Source organism: Idiotropiscis lumnitzeri, chromosome 7, assembly GCF_059441095.1.
Source record: "Idiotropiscis lumnitzeri isolate Australia: NSW breed Sydney's pygmy pipehorse chromosome 7, RoL_Ilum_1.0, whole genome shotgun sequence".
NCBI lineage: Eukaryota > Metazoa > Chordata > Actinopteri > Syngnathiformes > Syngnathidae > Idiotropiscis > Idiotropiscis lumnitzeri.
In genome coordinates this window covers 13,756,573-13,776,551 of record NC_142397.1, presented here as the reverse complement: position 1 = coordinate 13,776,551, position 19,979 = coordinate 13,756,573, and the positions used below count along the sequence as shown (strand labels likewise).

Genomic DNA, 19,979 nt, shown 5'->3' with positions numbered 1-19,979 from the left:
TGGGCTACAATATCACATTAATTATTATTCTTATTATTTTTTTTAGTAAATTGATACATTTTTCCCCTCAGTTCATTCTCTTTTGGTGTGCCATTTGATGTTTCAGATATAAAATTTGCCTTGGCTCCAAAAGGTTTAAAACACACGGCAATGAGGCAACCACAATGTTAGGAACAACTTGAAGTATGATTAAATTCAGTTAAATTACAAACTAAGACTCCCTTCAAAGGCAAGTTTCCTTTGTGTTAAACTTCAATAAATGCATATTATATAAATTTTTTCCACCATTTGGATCTTACAGTGACAGATCGGTCCTACGTGACTAATAAAGAAAGCCATTGCACTCAGGGCGTTTCCAAAATATCACTAGAGAAGATGTGCGCGCACGGGGAGGAGACAGGACCGTCTCGACTGTCTTGGTCATAAATCTCCACACAGCCTAATTGGCCATAACCACACATCACTCTATGGCACTCTGCTACTATTAGCAATAAATCATCTTAGGAACTTGAACAGCATAAATAACTTGCTGTACGACAAATCCCCGAAAACAGAAAGTGAAACCAGATAAAGATTTATTAATCATTGTGTAAACTAAATGTATAGCTAAATCTAGACTGGTTTTGAACTATCTGAGATGAAAGTTGGAAATGTGTTCTGACCGATGAAGGATTTTCCCCTTTTGCAACAGGTCGCTCATCTAGTTAATAGCTATTTTCCTATTTATTGATCACCAGGCATGTATATTCCAGTCGACCATCACCTTCTCTGCAGGCCTAACATAATCAAGAAATCATGATCATATTCTTCACATTTTCATATTATATCCTAGTGTTGTATTTTTAGGTGAGTGTTTTTATCCAATCAGAATTCAGCTAGCTCGTGTTGCCAGGCAGATTTCATAATAGCAGTAGCACGCAATATACGTCCAAGGCCTTCAGATACCATCGTGCGGGCATCTGTTCTGTGTCTCAAGGAGGCTTTTACAATTGACAGACAGTTGTGATATCCAATCAGATCACGAGTTGATGACAGTAAGGCCTTCTCACTGGCCTTACGTTGAAGGTCATGAACGCGGCGAGTGATTGCATACTCACTCGTGAGGGGGCCGCACAATGCAGAGTCAACACACCAGAAAGTCGTAACTGGCAACCGTTTGAAAATCTAAAATGTATTCTTTCGTTTTTTTTAAACCACAATGGCTGAAGGAGGGAAAAGTGTGGCTTTAATTGCAGATACACTTGCGAGGAAATTCTCAAGTTGGACTTTTCAAGAGAAGCTTGGTCGTCCAACACTCATTCAGTAGTGCGTAAGTGTCTTTCTGTATATTATTTCTCCAGCCGTGGTGTCATAAATGATGGTAATATGAGGGGGATTTATACAAGTCGGACTACGTAGGACTTCACTGAAAGCCTAGGTGTCAAATGTACGGCCCGCCACTGCAGTCGACAATATCTTGGCAACAGACGTTGCAGTTACTGTGGTGTTCTTTACCATCAATATCTACTGCATGTTCATATGATGGTAAAGCTACAAAAAGCGAATCACTGCTGGCCTGCAAACGTGTGGCTACATTTGACCTTTACATGCAAAGGATTTGTAACAATGCATTATTGAATTGAACGACTTCAGTTTTTCGGGGAAGACTTTTTAGAGCCAAAAGGAATTTGTGTAGGTGTGTGAATGTGGATTAAAAACACTGAGTGATTTGTGTTGATCCAATTTTGTCTCATCTCATGTAACCTGATACACAAGATGAAAAATATCTTGTCCTCTTTCTATATTGTTAGGACTGCTAGAAGATAAATGTCATTTTTTATGTTCACTTTTCCACTGGACCATTTGTCTTGTTGACTGGATGATAGCAGCTTTTACACCAGGTGGGAGGAATCTAATGTACCACTAGCAAACATTACTGGCCCTTGTGGAAGTCCGTGCACTGACTACCCGTGTTTAATTACACAGTATTGTGCACTTGAGTGGCATACAAAGCTAGTGCTTGATTGCGAGCGGCAAAGGTTGCACATATTGTTTGAAAGCTGATTACTGTACCCCGGGGACTATATTGTTTGACAACAACGAAACAAGTCTTGTCCAAGAGACTAATAACTACATATGCGACAATTTCCTCCGGGAAATTTGTTCTTTGTTTCCCTGCTGACAATGACTTCAGCCTTTCACTTCAGAAGGTTAATTTTCTTGTTTTCATAGTGAAAAGTATTTCTCTGAAAAAGCAAAACCCAAAGTGAAGTAAACCTGCCTTCAGTGTTGTGAGCAATTATTCAAACCAAAATACTTAAGACTTAAGCCTCGCGAAATACGCACATTTGATCATATATTGTCAGCCATTTCTTCTCTATGATGATCATATTGTATTTTTTTGTGGTTAAAAATAATAATAATAATACATTATAGCCTTAAAATGGCAGTCCATGTACTGTTCTCAACTGCCGTTGCAGCGAAGAGTTGCCAACCGTTATTATTTTTGCAATGGGCCACTTCAGTCGTGATCAGCCCCACCGCTTGGTGAAAGCAAGTTGCACAACCCTACGCTGTGCACGATGCAACTGAATTGTTCGGTCAGGTCGCTCGGTGTGCGGCTATCAATCAAAGATTCTTCCAAGGAGCAATGGCCTCTATTAACGTTAGAGCCTCAAATGTGAGTTAAAAAAAAAAAAAAGAAATCCAAAAATCCTGTGGCATGAATGCATAGCTGCACATTCATACGCAGAGGATCCTACAATGAAATGTGAACTGTGGTGACTCTTTGCAGTGAAGACCTAATCAAAGAGCCAATGGTATCCGCCTGTGTGAAAGAAATGATGAGGACGCGTTCGGTAAGAAGGTGGCTGATTGCGTCTAAGAGGAGATGACTGTTCGTGAAGGTTGGGAGGCTGCGGCGTGCTTCTCTGCTGGAAGGCAGTCGTGACACTGCACTCTCTAACAATTAAGTGACAGCTGCACATGATCGTGAGACCAGAGGAACAAAGAAATCCCAAGGAAAAATAACAGGGGGGCTAGCCCTGTTTCAATCAACTGCGCTGCATTTGATCAATAATTACACATTTTTGATCATTATAATAGAGGCAAGCATATTCCAACCTACGTACACATGATTTTGATCATACAGGAACATAACATCCGATAAGCTTGACATGTGATGTTTTCATAATTTGTTTGTTTTTAATGACCTGCTAAATGCCAATTTGTTTTTAGTATACAAGGCCACACAATCCAAATTATGGATCAGCGACAAATGACCCATATCCATTGATATCTTCCGCCCCCGTGGCTCCACTGGCTCATTTCTTTTACTCAATTGTATCTCTGAAATGTTAAAGGGATGGTGCATTACCCAAGGAGGAAAAAAAAATAAAAATCAGATACGTCTAAAGGGATCTATACAAAATGCGCCATGTTTTTTTTTTTAAATATAGATCTGTTGTTTTGGGTGTAGATATTATTTTTGATGCTGTATATCGGTTGCCGTGCGTGCACTGTATTTATAATATCCTGCGGAACTGATGTATGGGTCATTTGTTGAGATAGAGGAAAACATATTTAAAAAAAGCATCTTAGTTGTGAAGGGTTCTTACATGGCCCATTACCCACATTTCTACATTATTTTTTGTAAAAAATAAAAAACAAGAAAATACAAAAATGGCTAAAGTATTCGTTCTATTTTCATCCTGTTGATATGAAGTTGGCATTTTATCTATTTATATTTCAGACAAATTGTTTCATGATGATAAAAAAAAAAAAAAAAAAAAAAAAAAAAACATTGTTGAGATTTACGGATACAAAAGTGTCTGGACATGATGCAACAAAGGTTGACTCCACAGTCGGGGTGTGTGTGCGTGTGTGTGTGTGTGTGTGTGTGTGTGTGTGTGAGCACGTGCCCAGCTAGGCCTCACTCTTGGTACAATCGTATTGTTTCCACCATTGGGCAAATTGCAGGACTTTTTTCCTCTGATCATCAAAGTTCTCGCGTATAAACTTCCTCCAAAGCCTTGGCTCCAAATCCATCATACCTCCAACCACTTCCTGTGATGAGAAAGTAGGTTAATCCTATTGAAAGTGTTTATTTTTAAGTACAGGAAGGTTGACTTTTTGTTTCACTCAAATCCAGATATATTTTTAAACAATGTCAAAATTCTAATCTCCAACAAACTACTTTTGGAATCCAATCTGTTTTTTGCAACGGGCTGGTTGCAACTGTAAAGAAGAAAAAAAAAAGGAACTACTGACACAGAGTGAAATGTTAATGCATAAACTGACCTTGCCGAAGTAATGTGGGAACTTCTGTTCATTTTCAATTACATGCGCAAACCCTCCCTGGAGTCCAAAGTCTACAGCAAAGTAGGGCAGCCCTCGGGGAACCTGCAGCACACAAACAATTAACCAGGCGTAAAGTAACTCACGACAGAGGACAAGGAATGAAGAGGTGGGAGAGAGCGAGCCAAAAATCATGGAGCACAAAGGACACAAATTGGTCTATTTAAATTGACATGTTCGTCAAAAACAATACTAGGGCAGCATGAATGCAAACATAAAAGGCAAAACAACTTACAGCTTTACGGATGTCTTTCGAAGAAAGGTCAACGACTTTTTTATTCATAGCCCATTCCTCATCACACTCCATGATCGCTTTCTAGGGGGCCGACACATCAGATTTACTGCCCTTTAGAGGACATCTAAATGTTGCGGGGCCAAAATGGCGCAAATACAAACACACATACCTTAAAGTATATAGGTGCCATATCTCCCAGTTCACGGGGAAGTGGGATACACTCTAGCACCATGTGCTGTCTCTTGCGTGGGTTCATGTGTGTTTCCATGAACACACAGTCCAGCTCCTGGGACTCAAACATACGCACCAAACTGCGTCTGAACAGCTGTATACCACAAAGCAGGAAAGAGGTTATGCGCGATCAATCGGTTTGATTACCTTGCAATACACAGACAGCTGATTGGTCCACCTGGATCTCTGACCAGACATCCTCGTCCAAGGTTGTGGCGGAGCAGTGATGCTGGAGGGGACAGACTAGACAGTGGCCTTCTGTCATAGACACTCCTGCAGGTAGACTTAGGTAGACCTGAATGTAAAAAAAAAGTGTACAAAAGCAGATTGAAGTGGCTTTATAAAGACACATTTGTCTTGTGTGCGGTTCACCAATCTATCGCTGCTGCACCCTCTGGCATCCAGTAGGTCAAGATCCAGATGTTGCCATAATATTACAATTTAACATCCCAACAAAAGGGTATGAAAAATGGCAGACTCGCATCAGAGATTAAAATGATCAAACTTTGGCAATAAAAAAGTGAAACTGCACAGATCATGTTTTAAGTCAAATTTTAGTTAAGTGCTGTTATTTAAGTAGCATTATATGAATAACAATAGCTTGGGCAGAAACCTTGCATTTGCAAAACCACCACAAAACCAACAAGCACTGCAGCACTTCATTCAATTGACTCTCACATTATCTTATCTATTATTGCATAGCATCATTGTAAGTGTCAAATGTTGCCCAGTTGGCATCCATTGCAGCCTGGTCATCCTGGAAGGGGGATTCCCCCATCTGTGGTCCCTTCTTAAGGTTTCTCACTTTTCCCTTAATGAGGTTTTTTTACTTTTTCCTTGCCCTCCTGGGGGTTAAGATCGGGGATGTCGATTGTGGTTATGTAAAGCCCTTTGAGACTGTCTGTGATTAAGGGCTATACAAATAAAATTGACTTGACTTGACTAATATAATATAATATAATATATATATATATATATATATACATATAACATATTACTTTAATTTTTTTCTGCGTACGCCTCTTGAGGGGAAAATATCGACACCACTGCTGTCAATGCTTTTCGTTGTACAGCAATGTCATCAATCACTTCCATTATGAACGAACTTCCGTCGACTAAACAGTCCATTCGCGATTGATTACCTTGCTCCCTATGGCCACTATGAGGTGCTTTTGGAGCTCCTGGCTGCTGAAACAGTGACGGCATTTCTCCATGGAGTTCGCCAGTCTCCTACTCTCCTCGGTGGCTCGGTTCCTCAGCCTCTCCTCCTCAGTTCCTTCGCCTTGTTTTTGAGCCGCACTTGACACAAACATGTCATCCAGAGTGTAGTTGTCACCGTCCGTCTTTCCCATCATCTGGATGGTCCATTCGAACACGAGTAATGGTGGTGGAGGACAGCGCAGCGAGACATGTGACAGTAAAGACAGAAGTACAAGTATAGTAGTTGTTAGTGAGATTGGATTTATTTTTTGGATATGATCTACAGGATATGTCAGTCGACGATTATTGACCCTTTGATTGTAACGTCACTATTAGTAGGTGTTGAATACAATGTTATCTTGTGCGTGTCTGAGATGGTCTATGGAGAGCAAGTTGCAGGACATGGTGTATCGACTCAGCCGCTACGTCTCAGTCTAGTAACCATGGTAACCAGGCAACAGATTGCAGAAGTGTGTGTGTGTGTGTGAGAGAGAGAGAGTGAAAGAGATAGCCATAGAGAGCAATCGAGAGAGCGCAAGAGAGAGAGGCAAACACATCTGAAGTGTGTGTATGTGACTAAGTGGAAGAGTTAGTGAGATTGAAAATTCGATTAGTTCAGTTACATTGTTGGAAGATATATGAGTGGGTGTACCCCTCCCCACCCTTAAATACATGGTCCACTGCAATTGTACATAAGATTGCGTACACGAGATTATTTAGGTTGCATAGCAAATACCAGCTTCCAGGTGTTCAGCTGGATGTGAAGTGGTATGTCTGGACATGACATGAAAACATTGATGCTAACTGAGTGTGGATTTGTAAACAAATTTTAAGCAACTGTGGCAAATACAAATCAACATTAACCTAGATTTAGGTCAATTAATAATTGTTAAAAAATAAATAATTAAAAAACTCAATACACCCAGACCACACAACTCCAAACAGTAACAGAGGGCGAGCGGCGCACAAGAGGATTTTGTAAAAGACCGACACTATTGTAAAGCAATAAAATAGGTGATCTAGTGTTGCCATGGCAATCATTGAGGTACTACTCTTCATTTATATGCAGTGTACGATCATAACTATTTTGAAGCTGTTCTTTAAAGGTAAGATGACAATATATTATAAATGATTATAAGGGCACATAGAGCTGCACATTTCCATATTGTACTCTACATTATATATTTTAAATGTCAGGGAATTTCATTTATTGGGGGTTTTATTTTGATGGACTTTGTTTTAATTGAGTAATTTGTTCACTATCCAATGAAATTGGGAAACTGCAAGGAGAGATTTTGAGGGGAAACATGGGTAAACAAAGAATATACTGCAAATTAAACAAAGCAAAAAAAAAATGCTTGGAACAAATGAGGTCTGGAAAATAATGGTTGGAACAAAATGTACTTTCACTCCCGATCAGAAATCTTTAACTGTGATTATAAGTGATATTTATAGAAGCCCTGCCATAGTAACTGTGGGAGTATTTTTAGTGTCACAGTTTGTCAGTGCAGGATGAGTGTATATTTTTATATGCGTGCATGTTCCAACATGTGCAGGGCTCTAGACTGAGACCAATTAGGCCACCCAGGCCTTGCATTTTGAGGGGTGGGGTTGGTAAGGAAATCTCTGCGACTCTGAAATCCTCCATTTCATTCGGCTACAATCCACATCGTACGTAGTCTGTAGGCATCAGAGAATGAACGGCGCGGACATCTTCTAATTACCCAGATATTCGCGTGCGCGCAAATGTCCATCGAGGAGCGAAAAGGATGACAGTAGTAAATGGGAAAAGCTCAAATTGTTTAGGGGAAATGCTCCTCGTGACTTCTTCTAAAAAAAATAAATAAATCATTGACTCATGTCATAAATGAACCATCTGCATGGCCAATTATTACTATCACCTTTACGTGGTTTGAATGAAAGTCAAATATCAAGACCATTACTCTTTACAACTTTGCAGATACAAAGACTATTATGATTGGTCCACCAAAGAAACCCGCAGCACACCCATTGCGCATACGACGGCGTCGAAAATTTGGGTGTTTCTATCATTTGTGCTGCCGCACTGTTTTTCCACTTAGGCATTGCATCGCACTGTGTTAAGTTTTCAGTTTCATGTTTTAATATACACATATTGTCTAATTTTTGTTTGTGCTGAATGTCAGCATTTAAAAGCTTTGTTTCTCCAATGAACCAATACATAAAAAGACAAATGGAAATACATGTTTTCATCAACTGGTTACCATCATGTGATTAAACTGTTCAATATTTTGATCCTATGCTGCAACAAATGTTTAATTGCCCCAATAACTGCACATTCATACAATTTTGACCAGAACTCAAGCAATACTCATGCAAAAAGAGGACATTTTAACTCTTGATTTGAGGGTCTTTATCAGTACGAAAGGTTTTACGTAAGATAACCACAGAGAAACAGTAGACAATGTTCAAATAATTAATTAATTCTTCTAATTTAATCTAGAACAACTAATGCTAGCGGTTGATCAAGTTCTAACTTAATATGACGTTAACACAGTTCTGCAGCTCTGCAAGACAGTGAAAAAACAGGCTTTAAATTGCCAGGCTAGGGAAATAACCAACCTTATCTTCAATATGGCAGGCTGCTTTTTCAATTATTTGTGTATAGCCAGTGCTTACAAAGCCCCCTCAAGGTCACCGTTTATGCTGTGCCGTGTTAAGCACTGCACTGTTTGTGATAAAAGTGCCTTCTTACCTTGGCAGCCATTCGTGAGTAGAGAGCGTTTTGATCTTGTGCTGAGCTCATCTTCTCCCTCCTGACCATCTCCTTCAGACCCACACTGTCGTCATCCTGGAAGTACCTCACCCGCTGCCCATCAACATGAGTCTCAATCTGGACAGAGAGAGTTGGCGTATGCCGAAGACAAGTTAAGCATCTATATAGAGTATAGAACATCTACATACATTAATATGGGGGGGTTGTGTGTGCTGTGAATGGTCTACCGTTGGATACGTTCAGCTTTGCCCATCATAAAGAATAAAGACATCAGCTATTTAATTGGAACATACTTAGAAGAATAGGAATCTATCATGAAAAAACGAAAATATAAAAAAAAAAGATAGAAACCCACTCAAACAAAACATTACCTCCTAAAAATGGCGTTAATATATATAATGCCCACATTGCACAATGACTTAAGAGAGGGAGAATGTAGAGACATAATTCTTATGTTTGGGAGCTATTACATTTTTTTTGTACTGTTGTGTATCCCTTACCGCCTTCTTCTTTCGGCGTCCTCCGCGGGGCTCCTGAGGTCCTGATAGGGGCTTAACAGGCCAGGCCTGACCAGAATGATCAGTTCTGAATAATAGGACTTCTCTGTCTTCACTTGAGCAGCCTGCCACCTTGGAACCCCAGAAAATATAGAATTGTTTAATCTTTTCCTTTGTCTGACACCACTTGTGACACATGTTAAAGATGCCCATTAAACCTATTCATGTTACCTCATTCATCCATTTAGTGCAAATCTATATTAATTACATTTAAAAAGGAATCAGATTGTGTAAACGCAGCCAATTTATGATTAAATAAAGGGCTCAGCAAAGAGATGGAAAGATGAAACGGGCGGGCGGGAATATATCATGTCCCTCCAGTCACGAGGCTGTGCATATTCAAGCTAGAACGTAAATATGAACTCGAGTTGAAGCTGCAAAACATGAAGCTGAGCCAAAGTGCTTCCATAACAAGACCAACTGGGAGGACCTCCAACAAGCGCAGGTCAAGAGCACTCCATCATTTTGAGGCTTAGAGAGCCTCTTAGCTGATAAGTGCACTAAAGCTTAACAACTATTTCTCTTTCCGAAGAAGTTCTTTTAGTGGACTTCCTCACATTTCTGATTAATCTGTCCCAACTTGCATAGCATTACTCACAACTTGTACTTGCACATAAAAATCAACAGCAACGCCACCAAGAGAGTTGGTGTGAACTCATAAGCAGAGCTCATGATGTGAATTCCTCACACAGGTACAAATTCTCTTAAGTATGCATGGGTCCGGCCAATCCCAGAATTTATTTTCATAGTTTTTTGTTTTTGCACTGAAACTCTTCACAGTTTTAAGTATAAAAGTATCAAATACATGATCTATAGCCATGACATTTATGCTAACATAAAGCACAATACATTTCAATTACAGTTTTTTATAGGCATGTGCAGGCTAAAATGACAAGTCAACGCAGGCACGGAAATAACTTGCTTGACAACAAATAATATCATAAAATATATTGTACTTCTATTTGAAGGCGAGTCGTTTGGTCGTGTCACAAGTGCAACCTGTCTGTTGCTCTCTCAACTTTTTGATGTCGGTCAGCGAGGCGATTTTGTATCCGGCAAGGCAGACTTGGGTTTCATTCAGAGAATATCTACAAGCAATTTCACAAGTCCCTTTCGGCAAGCCTGGACTATTTTCACATGGTTTGTCTCCTTGTTCGACAGGAGCGTGGAATCCTTTTTATCCTTCCAAACAATTTACGGTGTGCTGCAGCATACAGATCGTGCACAGGCACACATGCATGCCTGTAAGTGTGGCTCTTTTACTTGTCACTCTGACAATACAGCTACTCCTCACCCATTGTTTACTTCAAAATTGCTTTGGGCAATTTTTTTTTTCTTCAAAATTTCAGAAAATGAAGACAAAAGATATTTTTTGCTCTAATCCCTGACCAGCTGAAAATCAGGTGATTCGCCCCGATGTTTTCTATACAGTGAGTCCTTTTCAGCGTCATGGGCAGGTGGAGGCATTCGTTGGTGGAGCACACATGACCAGAGGACACAGACTAATAAATGTGGTATATTCAAACCTGGTTTGATTTTGCTGTTTCGTGAAGCTTCTTTCGTGCAGCGTGGCTTTCTTTGGCTTTATGAGCTGCATCCAACTGCGCCTTGAGCTTCTCAACCATTGCCTGAAAACAGTGACAGAAATAGGTATTTATTAATTTAATCATCTTCTACTGCATATCAGGGTCAGAGTCACGGCATAGATTAAGCCCATCCCTGCTGACTTTGGGAGAGAATAAAGATACACTGTGGACTGGTCACTGGTTAATGGTAGAGAGACAAAGAAAGAGTAGAAACAGAATAAAATTAAGATCAAGTGAGAGGTCAATTTAAGTGCCAGCAGGCCAAGATTTGATGAAATTAGAGAACAGAGGCTTAATTTCGAAGAACACACCTTTACCAGACATGCCACAGATCGGCACCTTCAGGTACAGAAAAATCAATACTTTTATGGGCACACAACACTTAAATAGAAAGGAAGTGGTCTGAATATGTCAGTTTGCTGAGTGTGCAGAGGACATATGTGCATGTGTTGCACGAGACAGCTTTGTACCGCTCTCTCCATGAGATGCTGACGTAGATCTACGCACTCATGTGCAAAGACACACTGGAGAGGAGTCAAGTGCAAAGATCAATAAAGGCTATTGTCTATAAGTGTTCTTAGTTTCTGTGTTGTTTCATCTCATTTCGCGATTAGATTTGTATGTTAAAATGCTAAAACTTAAAATTCAGGTTGCCAACTTACCGTGTTACCCATAATCTCTGCCTTCACCAACTTGGCGCCCAGCTTGTTCATTTCTTCCTCAGAGAGAAGTGGAGGCTCTTCCTCCTCTTCATTACTGTCACTCTCACTTAAAGCAAGCATACAAACAACACATTTAAGAAAATGGAAATAACAAGGCCTAAAAGCATGTTGATAGATACTGAATAGTGATTGCATTTGATATTTAGCACATCGCGTCAATGATTTATAAAAAAGAAAATAGATGGGCAATGCTAGTGAAATATCCCCTGTCATAAAGAATCCTGAATGAATCCTTTCTAAATGTCGATGTGAAGCACTTTGGTTGAATCATTTTTACAATATGGACTGTTTGTCTTTTTCCAAACTCTCACGGTGTTTGTCTGTTTTGATTCATTGACATTGAAGCCACGTTCTGGGTTGTTACACTTCTCATTTGAATGCAATGGGGCAAGAACGCTGTCCACTCCTTTCATGCAGCACGCATTCTGTTTGCCATTTTACCCAACTTGGGCAAATGAGGCAAAACAAAGAATGGCTAAAAAGGATTTACAATGTGTTCATCACCTGGCACTAGGCAAATGGTTGTGGGTCCGTGGTAAATAAAGTTGCTTTTTTTTTTATATATAAAGAATATTTAAGAGTTTTTTGAGTACCACTCTACTTATGTTGAGTTGAAAATGTCTGAAAGCCAACAAGGGTAAGCCGTGCAATACACAACAGATGTATGTAAGACTCTATAAAGAACAGTGACTCAATAAACAAAGGAAAATATTGTACTGACAGCGGCTTAGAGGATGGCCCCGCAGGATGAGAGTAACGCGACAATGCTGGCGCGTACCATGCACACACATTACATTTCGAAATTCATTCCTTCATTTCCACCCCACTTGAATCTACAAACAGGACACAACACCAATTCCACTTCGCTTCGCATACAGTTGCAATAGTATAAACAAGCGTGCAAACTCAGTTGCTCTACCAGTTTGAAGCATACATGGATACATGTACACTCAGCACTCACGAGACGCTGTAGGCAACATACGGACCGCTCTATTCAGGAAGTCCAAACATGGGCATTGTTTCTCTCAACACTCCATTGGAAATTATTGTAATTTCACTGCTTATAATGATCAATTGGCACCAAAATCCATATGGCCATCCCTACCTATGACTTCAACATATCAAAGGGATTAACCTCTCTGTGACTTATTTATATGAGAATGAGGAACTGTGGAAGTGAGAAGCACTACATAGATGAATGCTAGGAGGCGCGCGCACAAAGATCCATGCCCGCCAGCTGGCTGCCTGTTGCCCGCTGCCAGCCGCCATCTGCCTCCTCAGAGTTGACACAACTTTAGCAAAGGTAAATGGCCGAAACGTAACCAGTTGGGGTTCATGTGCACATTCTTGCTCTTGTCTACTTCAGCCGTTGTAAGTGGAGGAGAGATCGGCACAGTATTTTGTTATTTTAGATTTTGTGGAGGTGATCACATGAGCTCACGCTTGATAACTATTGTGCAGAACTGTTTTATACTTTCATAGGTTGAAGTAGACAAGAGTAGTAATATGCATTTTCATTTTGGTGGCCAATTATATAAGTGACAATGTTAAGCACATCCAAGTGTCCCTTTAAAGACAGTTAAAAGCATTGATTGTATTTTCACTCGTGGTGGCTGCACTAAATATGACATCAGAGTCGAGCCACAAAATTCACAGCTTACAGACTCATTTTCAGAAATAGGCAGTTCATAAAAATATTGCTTGGTTGTGTAAATATCACAATTGCCTCTTGTTTGATTAAGCACCCTGTGAGCATAACTACTCATGTACATAAAATGAAAGCAAACTTTCCATAACATGTCTCCTTCAAGTAAGAAATTCAACAATAAACCATGTTCAAAACATTTCCCTTTCTGCGGAAAATATATCAGACCTGGACTTTGTCGTTGCAGCAGCTATGTCATCAGCAGGGGTTAGCCTTGCAGCATCACACACTTCCTCTTGCTGTGTTTTATCTGGCTCATGGGCAGAACCACCACTCTTCTTCCAGGTCGTAGTACTTGTTGTCCGCACACTACAATCTTCATCGTCTGAGGTAGGTTTCAAGAACCTCATAGATGACAAAGCTCTAGGAGCAGGGCGCTCGGGAGCTGCACAGAAAATACAATAAAAATCATTCCGAAGCCGCAAATGTCAACTCAACTGCAGCGTATACAGAGACATTGACATCATCACAATAGACAGCTGTATAGAAATCAAACCAAACACGCCCACTGTGAATAAAACACAAAACAACTATGAATCCAAACCACAGCACAGCGAACACATTGACCATTAAATTGTGTAAATATGGTACATTAGAGGCGCACAGACCATTAAATATGGAAAAAAAGATTACAGATGTTTCCCCGATGAGTAATGCTGACGCACTGAAACACCCAAACCCCACGTCTATCCAGGCCAACTCCATTTAGTATCGTTTATCTGTGTGTTGCTTCTGCCCAATCCTTACTCTGTGTGACGATTTGCCTAAATTTTGCGAGTATCTTGTAAAAGGTATGAAATACATAAAAATACAGTACGTACATGTGACAAAAGAATTTTGGTGCAATTACAAAATGAATGGAAAAAAAATCTAATAAATAAAACTGGCATGGACAAAAAGAATGTGATTTTGTGATTTACAGAAGAGTGCCAATACTAACAACTTCATGTGAAGGTACTAATTTGGACCTGATCGTTTAGATCTGCTGCGTAAAATGTATATCCATCAGATGATGCCAGAGGGATTAATGTATCGAGCTCAAGAATTAAGATTGATTAATTAACATTAGAAGTGGAACAAAAAAAAACGATTTTAATCGGGAAATTGGTTTTGATTTAAAACGTGAGCGCGTCACCTCAAAAATATTCGTTCCACTTTAAAATATGTCGCCATGCAATCGTCGAATTGTCTTTTATTGGAGAGTTATATCTTTGAAAGAAATGACACGTTTCCAGAACTGACAAATTAATTGATATATACCTAAAATGACAACAGGGAATTATTGCATCATACCATACCCTCTAGAACAGTACCATGCCGTATCGGATCCGAATCCAACTGAATCGAACCGAATCAAATCATTCCATTCAAAGTCAAATCGTCCTTGGATGGTATTCCACCCCATGTATTGAGAAACGTATCAAATTGTCTTAGTGGAAAGATGCACCCCCCTGGTTATCATATTTAGAGTTATGTTCCAAAATGTACATTTCCAGTGACCTAGATCAATGCATGGTACTTCTATTGAAGAAAAATCGTCTGAGAGGATGTTAACTCACCTTTGCTATTGTCATCATCCTTGGGCTTCAGAAAACGGCCTTTCAGTGACCCAAGAGAGGAAGAACGTTGACTCCATTTATTCTCAGATGAGGACGTAACACGGGAACATTTTCTATCTCTGTATCTATCGCTCTCTTCATCTCTTTCCTTCTCTCTCCACCGGTCCCGATATCCGTCTTTGTCCTTGTTTGGGTTTCTTTCGCTATCTCCATCTCTCTTTCTTTCTCGATAGTTTCCCTTCTCAGAATATCTCTCATGGGTTGAAGGTGATGAGTCTCTTTCATATCTCCTCCACTGATCTCTCTCCATCTCGTCTCCTTTTCTCCGCCACCTCTCTCTGCTCTCCTTTCCTTCTAACCGCCTGCCTTTCAACATGTTGTCCCCTTCCCCTCGGCTTTTATGTCCGTAAACAGCCTTTTCTGCCTCAGCAAGTCGCTGCTGGAATTCCTTCATTGACTGGAAAATAAAGAACATATAAAACTAGGAGTATGTGTGTATTGCTAGCAAGATGTTTCTTTGTGTGGGGATCGCCCCGTTCAGCGACAATCAGCTTGCTGGCTTTTCCATGATCCAGCCACATGTGTATTGTAAAAGTGTGTCATCCATCAGTCCTTACGCCGTATCTGTCTGCCACCACATCATCCAGGCTGCGCTGCTCTCTCTCTGCCTGCTCCTTCATCCTCTGGTAGTTCTTCCTCAACCAGCTTAGACCGCCATCATTCACCACTAAACCTGGTTGGAAGATTTATTTTTTTATCATAATTATGAACAGTGTCCAATTGAAATTGTAGGTTTCATTTCTCCAGTACATTTTCATTTTTATAGTATGTTGTGTTTTTAAAAAATATTATTTTTTTTAAAAGATTAAGGGGCGACAAAGCAACAAAATACTTCACATTATTGACAAAAGGAAAAGAATATCCATACGTTTTATACTATGCAATATTGCAATACAGTCTGAAAGTGGAAGTTACACAAAGACAGTCAGGAAACGCTCTGGTAGTGGTCACGGGAAGCTAACGCCATGTAACAATGAAAAAAGAAATTAAAAATGGAGAGCGAAGACAAACACAACTGCAACTTGCAATGTGTGCCAATTGAGTATTTTGCTTGGCAGAAAAGACAGATCTCATCTATTATTGCATAGCATCATTGTATGTGCCAAATGTTGCCCAGTTGGCATCCATTGCAGCCTGGTCATCCTGGAAGGGGGATTCCCCCATCTGTGGTCCCTTCTCAAGGTTTCTCACTTTTCCCCTAATGAGGTTTTGTGAGTTTTTCCTTGCCCTCCTGGGGGTTAAGATCGGGGATGTCGATTGTGGCTATGTAAAGCCCTTTGAGACTGTCTGTGATTAAGGGCTATACAAATAAAATTGACTTGAAAATTGACTTGAATCTGCATTTAGAATCAACAAATTAAATATGCCTCCTGAAAAACTGTTGTGCCCAAAGAAAAAAAAGACACATTTTACTTGGTACAAACCACTGCTCCACTAGTGATAATATAAAAAGAGTTACGTTGGGATAGTTTTATTCATATAAAAATAAATACATTAATAAATAGTTCTCATTAATACATTGACAGTGCATCCGATTGGAACTCCGTATTGGCAGAACCCCAAAATCATGACTCTGATGCGAAAAGATGTAATTAGAACATCTGACATTAGCTTTGCCCATACGGTTGATAACTAACTGCAAGTCCTCCAATCTCCTCCACAACCACTTTGTCAAATTATTTGATAACTAGCGAATGGCTACTCAAATCTTCATCGGTCCTCTGACTATATTTGGCGCATATCGTTCGTTAGTCCCTGAAAAACCTGACTACTGTAATTTGTTGGTTTGGTGCTTTATAAAACGCCCTAAAAATTCACAAAAGGCCTTGGTGCCAAGGACCATGTTGAAGTCACACGTCAGGACTGAGAGACAATCATGAACATTTTTTGGGAAGGGTATTAGTAACTTGCAGTTTCCCACAATTTGGAGCAGGGCCTGTCACAGGCAGATATCGACATTGGTCTTTGACCTCAACATTGCTCATCTTTCATTTTACCCTAGTTTTGGTTTCTTTTTCTCCAGAATATTATAAAAATATTTTTGCCCCATGGCAATTCTCTGTGTATTTTGTAAAATAAGATCTCGAAAGAAATCTTGCGAGCAAAGTTACCTTTCTTTGCAGCCGTACCAGCCATCTCCTCTGGGGGCAGACCAGTCCCACCATCCTTCCAGTACGGGTTAAGTTCTAATTTGTGCAAGCCTGCCTAAAAATAAACACACAATTAATGTTTATCTACACTCTCGAATGGCATCTTTTGCCATACCTTATCGCGCAAATAGTTAATTAGGCAATTATTTGATAATTGCGCAACAATTATCACCTGGAGCCTCTCCCAGGTGACTTTGGCTGAAGGGTGGAACTACACCATGGACTCATCACTTAGTAATAAATTGGCTCAGATAGATAAACAATCGCTACATCACACGGCACATGAGAAAATACACGTTAATCTAGTAAATGAATATCTCAAATGAAAATGTAGTATCAATCATGCAATGATTGATTGATGTGTACATTTAGTGTTTGTGGGTGTATTTAAAAAAACTGGACTCACGTTAACTTAAACATTATACACACTTGTTCAATGGCCAGAGCTTTGGTCCGTTCCTCCTCTTTCTGTCGGTCTTTCTCGGCTCTCTTCTCTGCTGTGGATGTAGTTTTCATGGCCAAAAAGTCGAAGGTCATCCATTCATCACGCTACAAGAAAACAGAAAATCAAACACCAACCTTTAAAATGTCTTCAAATAGACACGTAAAAATTCGAATGTATTTGAAACTGCAGAGTGACACTACACATGTCCTTCAGTGCTGTGGGGAGCAAAATGGAAACAGTACTTGGACATTTTCAGTTGAGTCGCCATTGCTCTCTGGAGATTTGGACTTCTCTGAAACCTTCCAGGCTCTAGCAGGCTGTGACTGAGGCTCAGCTTCAACCCACTCATCAGCTGAGTCCTGAGAAATGAAGCACCAGCAAAGACAGACAAAGACAAAAATTAAACATTGTAATAAAAACAGAATCCCCCTTTAAAAGCCACTAAAATAGTCAACATCATTGCCTCTTTTTCAATTATTTTAAAAATGACAAAATACTAGACAGTAAGGGGAAGTTTACTCTTTTCTTTTCGTTTTTTTTACAATATGTTCAGTCACCCCACTAGTCTAAACACGGTATTCTGGTTAATATTGTGTTTGTAGAATATGAACTAAGGAGTATATTTAAAGCACACATCACCTTATATATAGCGAGGACTTGTGGAATTTAGACAAATAACTGAGGTGTATAATAATGTATAATAATGTACTAACAATTTGTTCGGACTTCCAATATGCTTCGGATAAATGAGATGTTTAATTAACTTACATTTGAGCTATTACTTGAGCCATCTTCTACTTCTGTCGCTTTCTTTTCCTTCTTGGCTTTCTTTTTCTTCTCCTTCTTCTTTTTAGATATCTTCTCTTTCTTCTTTTTGCTTTTACCTGAGGTTTCCTTCATGGGCAGATGAGACATTTTTTAAATAACTAAACATAAGCCATTGACTACGTGAGATATGATATATTTTTCTGCTCGATTTTTGTGACAGTTTGGATTGGATCTGAGCTTATGGCGTATGCAAAATTACATGTTACTGCTCGGCACTCCTCCCAAGCAAATAACTTATTTGTTAAGTATTGCACATACTTGTAAAATTGATTTTATATTGTCGATGCAAAGTTTGTGAATGTGTGACCATTTCTTGTTGCCACTTAGTGGAGTTGATGCATCAAAGGTGAAATGTGGAGCTCTCCACGATGATGTCTTATCTCATCATAGATTGAAATTTAAGTAAAAAACTGACCATGTGAAGCAGAGTTCTATGCTTTTGTGTTTTGCGTGACGCACTGGTAAGCCAGACGCCCCAGTTGCTACACCCACCACCACACTAACTGGCAGCTTTGACACGCGCCATCAGAGGGCACCCAGCCTTGTGCCAGTGCTCAGCGCCTCCAAAAAAAATAGTTACAGTTAACTGAGTAAGACTTTCTGTGCCGTGTGATGATAATATAGCACAAACTAGTTCATTGTACTTCTTTTTGGAAACCTTGAATCATCCTTGTACGATAGACCCCCACCCCTGTAACAGCAGGTGAGCAGGTGTTTTTCATTACTAAACGTTAGTGGGGGAAGGTGGAAGGCCTTACGTTCTCTATTTGCTTCAATCTGTCGGTGACTTCAGGGAGCATCCAAGTGTCTTCTCCACGCTGCCTCTTCAGCTCTTTCCTCCTCTCCTCTCTCTCGTACTGTTGCTCGGCCTAAACAGTGGGGGACACATAATAGCCAGATGCAATTAAAGAATATAACAAAGTACAACAAAAAATAAATAAGCTCAGAGCTTTGGCTTTCATCTGAAAAAAAAAACCCCACAAAGGAACCGTGTTGACAACACTTAAGGCTGCAGAAGCATCATCAGCGCTGTGCAGGACGCACTGTAAACACAGCTTGTAAGCAAGTAGATAACAGGCACTGTAAACACGACACAACTGCCGCAAGCAAGAGCTAAAACATCGGGCAAACACAGCCGGTCAGTCCTATCAGCTTCATTCACGCTTGCACAGTTTTGTCTATGATCAGTGTTTACAACATTAGCCATTAGCCTACTGCTAGATTGTATGAGGGAGGGAACAAGTATGTTTCGCCGCGAGGCGAATTCGATTTTAAATATATAAATGGTTAAATGTTGTCAGACGGTACCCTTTCAAGCGCTTCTTGCCGTGCCTGTCGTTTGCCGTCCTTCCGATCAGCTATGCTGCTTGAACTCTCAAAACTAACTGTATGAGTCGCCATTACACTGCCGTAAATGAGTGCAGTGTCGTAAAATGTTTACGTCTGTTTGAATTGGCTTTGTGGTTCTTCCATCAATACCTGCGAGGCAAGCAATTGCACCTGCGCAAATTCTAACTCTTTCAAGGATCACTTCCTGTTTCATGAGATCCCGCAGGTTGACCTCTCCCAGTCAGCATCAGCTCACTTTTCCTCCTGAATTTTCCTGGCCTT

The 19,979-nt window shown here is 40.0% G+C and overlaps 1 protein-coding gene across 1 annotated transcript; it reads right to left on the bottom strand.

The window, feature by feature from the left end:
- Positions 1-3,183: 3,183 nt before the first annotated feature.
- Positions 3,184-19,792, bottom strand: cwf19l2 (CWF19 like cell cycle control factor 2). Its single transcript, XM_088300626.1, has 19 exons — positions 19,677-19,792; positions 19,127-19,237; positions 18,309-18,434; positions 17,783-17,899; positions 17,525-17,644; positions 17,057-17,150; positions 15,503-15,618; positions 14,886-15,342; positions 13,495-13,711; positions 11,562-11,667; positions 10,840-10,941; positions 9,257-9,385; positions 8,736-8,873; positions 5,944-6,156; positions 4,980-5,096; positions 4,740-4,895; positions 4,571-4,651; positions 4,279-4,380; positions 3,184-4,044 (listed from the first exon to the last, which is right to left on the bottom strand). The coding sequence occupies exons 1-19, from the start codon at positions 19,767-19,769 to the stop codon at positions 3,904-3,906; spliced, it is 2,736 nt and encodes a 911-aa protein (XP_088156752.1). The 5' UTR covers positions 19,770-19,792; the 3' UTR covers positions 3,184-3,903.
- Positions 19,793-19,979: the final 187 nt, after the last annotated feature.